Genomic DNA, 10,841 nt, shown 5'->3' on the forward strand with positions numbered 1-10,841 from the left:
AATAGAATTCGGATATTTGGGGGATTTCTTTTGTTTTTATTTTTCTCTGAGAATTTTGCTTTCTGAGAACTCTGACTAAAATAAAAACAAAAACAGAATATTCCTTTGTTAGGTCGAAGAAGAATTCCGACTTCTTTCCTAGAATTCCGACCTTAATCCTAGATTTCCAACTTCTCAGAATTCCCACTTTTTTTCTCAGAACTCAAAAAATAAAAAGTCAGTTTTTTTGGTCGGATCCCAAAATGCTCTTCACGTGTCGGGCCCTCGCCCTCGTCCATAAAGTAAACACCTTTTTGTCGTCATCTTTTACAACCCTGTCTTTGACTCTGAATAACGTGGCTTTCGGTTCGGATGGTTTTAAACGCCGGCTGGAGTTACACCAAAACATTTTGTCACAAATCTATCTGTGGTTTAATTTTGTACTAATTCTTGTTTATTTTGTGTTCCAGGGCTACGGCTCCAGAGGGTTCCCGGCCCCCCCTCCCTCCAGGAGATACGACTGGAACAACTGAGCTCAAACTCCAGTCTTTTGGGACTTTGCGTCTATTTTTTAGGGGAGAAATGTCAGAATTGTCTTAATTGTACAATTTAATTTGTTGTTGTGTTTTTTTCTTCTTTTTATCCACAAAAAAAAAAACAGTAATATGTGATTTTTTTAGACCTTGTGAAAATACAAGTGTGTCCCGGACTGAGTCCCGCTGTGTTTATTCTTTAGGCAGATCTCTCCCGGAGGTTCCTGTGTTTAAAACGTAAGATAAGCATGTGAAATAAAAGAATAACACTCATGTGGGGTATATGTGTCCAGCAGGAATGATCTCACCCTTAAAGGGCCTGGTTTCCCCTTAAAATCACCCTTAATGTTAACTTTTGACAGAAATACAGACTTTAAATCCTCGATGATCAAGATTCTTTCATTTTATTGTATTATCTTTTATTATCTTGTATTATTATTAAGTTATGTCCAGCAGGAATGATCTCACCCATAAAGTGCATTGTTTCCCCTTAAAATCCCCCTTAATGTTAACTTTTGACAGAAAATACCAACTTTAAATCTTGTTTTTTTTTATTGATTATAATATATTTTATTATTAAGTGATATTTGTCAGACAGGAATTATTATTATCTATAAAGGACTTTTTCTTGAATTCAACCTTAACATTTTATTCAATTCAGCACTTAAATTTTAACTTAAGGCAATACCGACTTTAAATTCTCAATAATATAATAAAAGGAAAAGGTTGATTTTATATTACTTTTTATTATTAAGTGATATTTGTCCAACAGGAATTATCTTAACATAAAATACTTAGTCTTTAAACCACCCTTATCATTTTATTCAATCAACACTTAAATTCACCCTTAAACACTTCAATTACTACTAAAGGCTTTAATCTTTTGTTTTGTATTAAAACTCAAGATGCATTTTTAAATGATCTTATAATGTTTACTTTGTCTGACAGGAATTATCTCGACTTTTTTCCACTTAAAACCACCCTTAAATGTTACCTTAATTTGACATGAATACAGACTTTAATTTGTAATAAAACTCACTATTTACTTTAAAAATGATATCAGGTTTTATTTGTCTTTCAGGAATCATCTGACCCATTAAGGTTGTTTTTTTTTTACTTCAAATTCACCCTTAAATTTCACTTTACACTTTAACATATTTGAAAAAAGGTGATTTTTGAGATTTAAATGCAGAAAATTCAAAGATTTCTTCAGTTAAAGAAAAAACATTTAAATCCAAAATCAGTCTTTTTGCAAAGAAGCTGTTATTAATAATTATGAGGATATTAATAACATTTAAAGATTCAAACTTTGAAAGTGATGCTTCAGTGTCAACAACAACAACAAAACGTTAAAATATCCAAAATGCAAATATCATTTATTCAAAACAAAAATGTGACAAAGAAAAATGAATGATTTACTTGAAATGAAAATATGTGGGATAATGTTTTCAAACCGGCTTCTATTGCTTCACCGTTTATATATAAACCTGCAATAATTTAATTTGCGTAATTGGATGAAAAGGGAAAGTGGCTCATCCCCCTTTAAACGCTGCAGCATTCACATTTTGTCAGTTACAAAAAAAAAATATTTTAAAGAGGAAGATTATTAACATTCAGTCCAAGCCTGTCATTTACAGTTCATTTTTAGCCCGGTATTGCTCTTTAGTGTCCCTGTGTGCGTAAAGGAACCAGACTTTTACGCATGGAAATAAAGACAAAAACCGTCTGGTGATTTTCCTCCAAATAAGAAATCCAACCCGGGATTGATGCCTCTGAGAACGGGTTTGTAATGTCGGTCTTCCTCCCGGTGTCCATACCAAGTCGTCCCGTGCAGTACATTGGATCCCAACGTGGTGTTTGTGTACTCAGAGCGCAGAGGAAACAAACTTTTACGCACGGAAATGATGAGGGAAAAAACTAGTCTTGTGCGTATTTGTTCTCCAAAAAAGAAATCCAACCCGGGATTTAAGCCTCTCGGGATGGATAAAAGTCTCTTTCCTCCCGGTATCCCCACCAAGTCCTCCCGTACAGTAAATTGGACCCCATAATGCCGTTTGTGTACTCTGTGCGTAAAGGAACCAGACTTTTATGGTGAGTAAAAAGACGAGAAAAACTGTCTGGTGGTTTTTTCTTTCTCCTCCCAAAAAAGAAAATCCAACCCGGGATTTATGCCTCTCAGAACGGGTAAATGTCTCTCTTCCTCCCGGTGTCCCTACCAAGTCCTCCCGTACAGTAAATTGGACCCCATCATGCTGTTCGTGTACTCGATCAGAGCCGCGTCCGTCTGCGTCATATTGATCTGTCCATGAAGGCCGAGCGGCGGACTTTGGGACAAATCCTCCAGCACCTCTGCGGAGGAAAGCGGGTTTCCGGATCCGATCACCACCTCCACCTGTCTGTTTCCGGTGTGGCTGGACTCATCCTGGCAGCTTTTACCGGTCTTGGAGATCAACGGGGACACGGAGGAGGAACGGTGCGTCGTTGCGCAAAGACCTCCAGCGGTGTTTCCTCCTCCTTCCTGCTGCGGCACTTTGTCCTTGTTCTGCCGCTTCAGTTTGTACCGGTGGTTCTGGAACCATATCTTCACCTGGTTGGGGCTCAGGTGGATGAGCCCGGCCAGGTGTTCCCTCTCCGGCGCGGACAGGTACTTCTGCTGCTTGAAGCGCCGCTCCAGCTCGTACACCTGCGCCTGCGAGAAGAGCACGCGCCGCTTCCTCCGCGGATTCGCGTGCATGGTCACCATGGACTTGTTGCAGGGATCCATGCCGGACAAACTGCTCACCATCCCGGACATGTTCATCCCTCCCGAGGGGTTCATGAACCTGGAGACTTAGAGGAGAAACGATCGTTGATTGGATAGAAACATGGGGAAAGAAAGAACTCAAGGAAACATGATTATCTTTAAATGAGTCAAACACTGTTAATGGATTGTTATTCTATTACATTAAAATACATGGGAAAGAAAGAAAGGTATTACTCAAGAAAACATCCGATACTGACATCCTGAAACCAGTCTTATCTAACATAGTGCTTATTATGAATGGATTGTTCTATTAAAATAAATGGGAAAGAAAATGAAGACAACAGCAGCAATCAAATCCTTAAACGATTCATGTAATAGCCTACTAATGAATTGTAAACTGCCCAATCACATCTTAAAATAAGGGGAATACATTTCACTTAAATCAGTAATAATCATAGGCTATTGCATGTATCAAACATAACATAATAAAAGCCTTTTATAAAAACAGGTATGCATATTATGATTAGGAAACTATTCAAGGAATCTCATCCTTAACATTTTTATTATAATAATGATGCATTTTATTTATAGAGCGCGTTCGAGATACTCAGACACTTAATATGCTTTAAAGATTCATTAAAACACACTTAAAATATAAACGACATGATTTACAGATTAAAAGCATAACTCGAGAACACATCATTACTAACATCCTAATTGCCTTGATGAATTAAATGGCTTATTATAAATACCTTTTCAACTAGGCTAATAAAACATTTCAGAATGAAGAGGAGGAGGAAAGGAAGTTTTACTGATGAAAAAAAAAAATACTATTATCCTCAAATGTTGCTTAAAAACCACGGTCCTTATTAATGGATTGTTATATTTGCTTTAATTTGAAAATATTGGATTATAAGAAATAAAGAACAATCATTTTACTCATAAATACATTTTTGGATTAGAAGGTAATTAACTAACTCGACTGTCCGGCAGTGGCTCAGTCAGTAGGGGCTTGGACTGTGAGCTGTAGGGTCGCCGGTTCAAGTCCCCGAACAGACCTACATATGGAGTGTGGACTGCTACTTGGAGAGGTCCCAGTTCACCTCCTGCCCTGCCGTGGTGCCATTGAGCAAGGCACCGGACACCCCCCTTCCCACAATAAGTGTGGCTTGATATTGAGTAAGAAAAAGGTTGATAAACGCTGTGAGAATGGATCTGTGGAGAGCATTTCTCCGCGATCCCAACGTTCAGCGAGCTCTATGCAAGTTTACGGGACCCCCTGATAGTTGAACATCGACGCTAAAGGGCCCCCCACTGCGTTTGATAATGACGCCAAGGGATCGTGACATAACGTCCCTATAGATCGAGTTGGGAGTGAGAATGTGTTGGAAAACATTATGGTCTGGATTCTTCAGGGGTGTCAATTTCATCTCGGGCCACATTAGCATCATGGTTGCACTCAAAGGGCCGGTTTTATATACATACAAAAAATACATATAAATATTTAATATATTTAAAAGAATGTATTATATTACATTATTGCCGTCTGTATTGGATTATTATCGGATAGGGTAATAACTTAATAAGTCTCTTCAGTGAGAATGTCACAAAATGATTTAAAAAGAAAAGTCAAATTCTGGAAAAAAAAGTCAAAATAAAAATAACTGACATTTTGAAAAAAAAGTCAGATTCTGAGAAGAAAAGTCAAATTTGAGATGCATTGTGGGACATGTAGTTTATGGGCCACGTGCTTCTGTAAAGTAGCATGTAACCGTATAGTAAACATATTATAGTCTTTGCTGGCTCTTGTGGGGCCGCATTAAATGAAGTCACGGGCCGGATTTGGCCCCCGGGCCTTGAGTTTGACACCCCTGCTTTAAAGGCTTTTAACACATGTTAGTTTAAATTAGAAAACGAGTGCCTTTAATGAGGAATTAAAGGGGAGAGAAAGGGAATTATATAACCTTTAAAAACGAGTAATAATCACATCGTTGAACATTATCTTAGTTAAATAAATCGTTTGTTATACTTCTGTTAATTAGGAAACAATTACTGATAGAGAACTCAATCAAACATCTTCTTTAAAGCCTTTTAGATGATATGGGTATTGGAGGATGTAATGCTTGTTCTTTTATATATTTAAGGATTAAATAAAGGGTCAAATTAATTATGATAGACTGTTTGCTATGCCCGTCTTAGTTAATGTTGCATTATAACATCGATACGCCTAGACCCTAACCCTACACCTCATTCATAAGTATTTATTTAATATGCATCTACTGTGATCAATAGGAGGATATTCTGTAACCTCGTGCACTTTATTTACTCCTTGCACTTTCTGGTTGGATGCAAAGTGTATTGCGTTGCACTATTTTAATCTAATCTTAATATAACAGAGGAGGGTTATTCATTGTGAGTTTCGAAACAAAGGATGTTAGATTTCAGACAGGTAAGCCATGCATTTAATGGCTTTTTATTAATACGTATTTTTTATTAGGAAACGATGCGATTTTAAATTAAATGAGACATTTTAGTGGAAAAAATCTTTCAATCTTCAAAATAATTTACGGATAATTGAGTGACTTTAATTAAAGTATTATAGGAGCTGTTCATCTGTACACCTTTATGTTAAAAGAGATTAAACATTTAAAGAGGACCAGACACACTGTGGTAACTCCCTGTGATCATTAATAATAAGTTATTAAAACCACAGAGACTTTTGCAATTATTATCTATTTATTAGTATCACTTTTTATTCATCGTCTTATTTCATTTCACTGCTGCTCAGAATATAAGCTTCATACTTTTAAAATCAAAGTTGAACTGCATTGTGAAAGGCCTGTTTGTAGTGTATAATAGTAGAAATACAGATATTATATAAAATATAAAGAACGCTTCAGTTTGGACACGTTTTTGGAACATTACGCCTTTTTCCATCGTGCGTAAAAGCGCATTATTTCCTTTTTAAAACCTCAGATTTAAAATAAAGTTATATTTAAAGCTGCTCTTACTGGTCTGGTTTTGGGGCTCACATGGATTAGCCTCTTAATAAATGGTGAGGCTATTAAAAAAACACCTGTAGATAAAGATCAATATATATATATATATCAATAAATGAATCCTATAATGATTGTGTTAGTACATAATCAATACAATACAACAATACAATAACACGTGCCACCGTTCATTTTCTTCTGTTATGTTGACTTACCCTCCGATCTAAAATAATAATTTTAAGCTGCTCTTACTGGTTTGGTTTGGTGCTCCGGGTTGCTGTACCAGGCCAACCAAAATTACGCATGTTTCCATCGTGCGTAAAAGCGCATTATCTTCCTTTTTAAAACCAGAGATTTAAAGAAAAATCGGGGCTCCAGGTTGCTACAAAAACCTGAGATATAAATAAAAGTAAACTTGTATTTCAATCTGCTCTTACTTGTCTGGTACCGGGGCTCCGGGGTGCTGTACCAGGCCGCCCCGCCTCCGCGTACTGTCTCCTGGTAGGACGGCAGGTCTCCCACGGTGCCGATCCCTCCGCCGCAGAAGCCTCCAACGGCCCCGGAGAACTGCGGCACTCCCGCGGGGACGTGGTGGTGGTGGTGGTGATACGGTCCCCCTGGTCCCACTGCTGCTGCTGAGGAAGAGGAGGAGGAGGGTGAGGATGAAGAGGAGGACATGTGGTGATGGTGGTGGTGGTGGTGATGGAGGTGCTGCTGCGTACCGGGCTGAGAGACTTGAGGCTGCCGGTAAGAGAGGCTCCCCGCCGCGGCTTCCATCCCGCCGAACCTCCGGTAACTTTCCTCCATGGGGCTCAAAATGTCGCTGACTGAGAATGGGGTGGAGGTGGAGGTGGAGTGTTTGGGGCTGAAGGACATGGTGCGCTCTGCCTGGATGTGACGGGGGGGTTTTGTCCCGGAGACTCCCTCCCTCCCTCCGGTTCTTCTTCTGCTGCTGCTGCTGCGTCCCGGGGAGAAAATACAGCTGACCGGGAGGAGCTGTGCTTAACTCCGAGAGGCGGAGCGACACCGACAATAGAGAGCTGGCCTTACAGAGGTGAGAGGAGGAAAATGGATTGGACCTACTTTCTTTCTTTCTTCTTCTTCTTCCGCGGATGTGTTTGGTTTGTGAGATTTGGAACAACATACAAATACACTCCAATATTCAATATCTTAATTATTATCAAAGAGATGTACCAAAAGTAAAAGTACTCGTTGTGAATCATATTATATCTTACACTTACTTTCTACTGCTTCTGTTGTTTTTCTTTCAGTAACTTTAAAAGAGGTGAATTAGGAGGTGAACTTTCTTTCTTCTTCTTCCGCGGATATAATTTGATTTGTGAGGTTTGGACCAAGATGACAGGAGGAGGCAGACAATACACTCCAATATTCAGTATCTTAAGTATTGGCATCGAGATGTGCCAAAAGTACTCGTTGTGCGTAATGGCCCATTTCAGAATCATATATTAAATGTTTGGACCTACTTTCTTTCTTTCTTCTTCTTCCGCGGATGTGTTTGTTTCGTGAGGTTTGGATCTAAATAAAAGGATGCACAAAATACAAGAAGAAGTTGAAGTGTCAAAAACTAATCGTAAAAATACTCTTGTTACAAATAAACTCCAATATTCGATATTTTACTCAAGTATTGGCATCAAAATATATTAAAAAGTAAAACTCGTTATGCGTAATGGCTCATAGTCAGTCAAACACAAATAAACAGTTATGAAAGTTGAATATTTTTCCTCCATATTTGTATTTATTTTACATTTTTGGAACTTTTATTGTTTGGAAAAGTAGTTTATTATACATTCAAACTTGCTATCCGTCTTTGTATTAATTTTGACCTCTTTTCACTAATTGCCCCTGTTTTGCGCACAAGTCACTTTCATATCCAATGAATGGAGTTGAATGAAGCCGCAGTTATATTCCCTTTTTTTTTAATAACTTAAGTTTTAATTTATTGTTTTGTTTATAGGAGTTTCGAAAGTTGAGTTCTACGTAAAAAAATATATTTTAAAACGCAGATTCAGTGTTTTTTGTAAATTAACACTGTAATTACGATGTTACATTTACCATCTTACACTTTATTCATGATAATGTAACAAATTATAAAGGTGTTATTCATGTTTAATATGCATGTCTCTTTTTCTGACAAAAGTGGAAATTAACTCACTTTTCGATTCAGAAAAAGTCAAAACTGCGAGAATTTCTTGATTTTAACCTCAAAATTATTTTCTTTTTCATAATTTTTTATTTATTTATTAAGAAACAACAAATAATGGGATCGGATTATACATTTGTTAAATCACAGAAAAATAAATTATGGGTATTTTTAAGCCCATAAAATCAAACAGTGACATTAATTAAAGTTAAAGCAACGGACATCGTTTTTCGTTAATTTAAACCTTTCTCTCAAACTTTTTAACTTTATGAATTCAATTACTTTAATATATGTTATCCTCCATAATTGTAATAATACATAATTCCACTCTTCTAGCTTTATATTCTGAGCATCCAAACATATTTCCCCGTATGTTCCTCTTTAATTAATAAATCAATAAACACATTATAATAAATATAATGCACCTGTAAAACGAGCAGGCCGAGCAGCCAATCACCTGCTGACCTGTGCGTCACGTCACCTTACGTCACCTAACGTCACCCCACGTGCTCTCCCGGTACTGATTATAAACGGGTCTGTGTTTCTCTCTCCGGAGCTCCAGAGGACCGGGCGGGACCTCCGCGGATCTGCAGCCGGGATCAGAGCTGCGTCTGCGGGCAGAGAGGAGAGGAAACCCCGCCGGAGAGGACCGGGAGCACCGGGGAGAAAAACAGCTGATTTTTACAGGTGTTTAAAATAGACATTCTACTATTTATTACAGCCTATATTATAAGAAATCTATATCGTTTTTCGGCCTGAGTTTGTGATGGTATAATACAGAATGATAATGTAATCAAGCCTTTATTCTACTTTCTAATTATAACAAATGTTTCCATGTGTTTCCTGTAGAAAGTCTATTAATTACAGCTGATATTATGAGGTATCTCTATTTATTATTATTATTATTATTATTATTATACAGACTCCAAATGTACCATCCATCTAACTATCTGATTACACATCTTAATGTCGAATTAATGTTATTTCTTAATATTCCTTTACGGTGTAATGTCTATTTATAACGAATTTAAGTGTAATTAATTGTACTAAAGTCGTGTTATAAAGACATTGTTTGGGCATGTGTTATATTCCCATAATATCTCTGTGGTAATACTGAGTTTAAGTTGAATTAACTAAAAGGCGATTTTAACTCTTATAATATCCCTTAATTAAGGTACTTTATGATTTGACTCTTTATGTTTTAGTCCTCTTTACTGTTTAAGGCCTTTATTACAAACTAAGGCTTTTCATCCAGTATTCCTAAAGAGTTTAATGTAGTTAATAATGACTTTTCTTTCAATTAAAATATTTTCCTGTAAAAATATGCGGAAAAAATATAAATTCAGATTTTTATTTTCCTTTAAAATCAGGGGGGGGGGAACTCAAATACACAGTGGGCCAAAATAAAAAAAATGGGTACTAGTCGAGGGCCGGACTGGTTCAATGTTTATTGCAGAACTTATTGAAATGAACTTATTGCACATATTAAACCTGGAACTAACAAAGCTTAAATGATTGCCTATAAAAACAACATTAAACATTAAATAATCAGTTGCATTCATTTCTTATGGCTCTATCTGCAGCTTTTCCAGAGTCATTTCTTATGATTACATTTTTCCACAGGCCAGCTTCAAAACAACTATTTCCCTCAAAGAGAAAACCAAACATGCCCTGTTGTCGTGAGAGAGGAAGGAGTGCAATATACCGGAGGGCCAGATCTAATAGTTATTAGAAATTATCCTTTGGGCCGAAATTAAATCCACCAAGGGCCTGATTTGGCCCCCGGGCCTTGGGTTTGACATGTGTGTTTAAAATGCTCCATTCTTACTCACTAAATGCCACTTTGTTGTATCGTATTAGCTGTGATTCATCCCGTCTATATTGTTTTCATTGTCAGATATTTACAGATCTTTTCTCACGGCCAACTTTTATATTTTAACTTCTGTTTTTATTTTCTATTTTGAGATGTTTATATTTGTGTGTTTTCTACAGTTTTTGTTATGTTTAATTATGTGCAATACTTTTACATGCTGCTGTAACTAGGCCTAATACCTTTCGGAATTAATAAAGTATATGTTATCTGAACTTTCCTATAATCTGAGTCCGGAGGTCATTTTGTCTTTTGCGTCTTTAATTAAGAAAAACCACCGAAGAAGAGTTTCCTCCCTAACGGTCTTTAGGCTCTGATCTTTATTCTACTCACATGCATTCATAACATTTTAAAAAGCAATGTGGGTCCTTCATGAAATAGATAGACAGCTAAAGTCTCAACCGTTTGATAACATATATATTATCTAATCGTAGTTGTGAGTTAAAGTCCTTTTTTTATGCTTTTTTATTTTGAGGCATCTTTGGGCACCTGGTGTAATTGTTTATATTGCTTTCTTTCAGATATCTGTACTTTGTTATCCATGTATCATCTGTATACT

The 10,841-nt window shown here is 36.9% G+C and overlaps 1 protein-coding gene and 1 long non-coding RNA gene across 3 annotated transcripts in view; one reads left to right on the top strand and one right to left on the bottom strand.

Annotated features, from left to right (window-relative positions):
- Positions 1-1,566, top strand: part of LOC104955058 (uncharacterized) — a 2,373-nt gene extending 807 nt beyond the window's left edge. Inside the window, exon 2 of the long non-coding RNA XR_799419.1 lies at positions 450-1,566. This is a non-coding gene — a long non-coding RNA (uncharacterized lncRNA). The remainder of the gene's footprint in view (positions 1-449) is intronic.
- A 328-nt stretch (positions 1,567-1,894) lies between these two features.
- Positions 1,895-7,250, bottom strand: LOC104955060 (homeobox protein Nkx-2.4-like). 2 transcript variants are annotated; one of them, XM_010782285.1, is made up of 3 exons: positions 6,974-7,250; positions 6,689-6,886; positions 1,895-3,341 (listed from the first exon to the last, which is right to left on the bottom strand). In XM_010782285.1, the coding sequence occupies exons 1-3, from the start codon at positions 7,125-7,127 to the stop codon at positions 2,725-2,727; spliced, it is 969 nt and encodes a 322-aa protein (XP_010780587.1). In that variant the 5' UTR covers positions 7,128-7,250; the 3' UTR covers positions 1,895-2,724. The 2 variants fall into 2 exon arrangements, with proteins under 2 accessions (XP_010780587.1, XP_010780586.1); XM_010782284.1 differs by having other exon boundaries at positions 6,689-7,250.
- Positions 7,251-10,841: the final 3,591 nt, after the last annotated feature.

This window comes from Notothenia coriiceps, unplaced genomic scaffold (genome assembly GCF_000735185.1).
Source record: "Notothenia coriiceps isolate Sejong01 unplaced genomic scaffold, NC01 NC01_scaffold00024551, whole genome shotgun sequence".
Lineage (NCBI taxonomy): Eukaryota > Metazoa > Chordata > Actinopteri > Perciformes > Nototheniidae > Notothenia > Notothenia coriiceps.

Excerpts from the sequence above, each read along its gene's own strand:
- LOC104955060 (XM_010782284.1), bottom strand. The coding sequence starts at position 7,127 with ATGTCCTTCAGCCCCAAACACTCCACCTCCACCTCCACCCCATTCTCA. Across the intron at positions 3,342-6,688 it reads GGAGCCCCGGTACCAGACAA|TCTCCAGGTTCATGAACCCC; the intron begins GTAAGAGCAGAT and ends TTCTCCTCTAAG.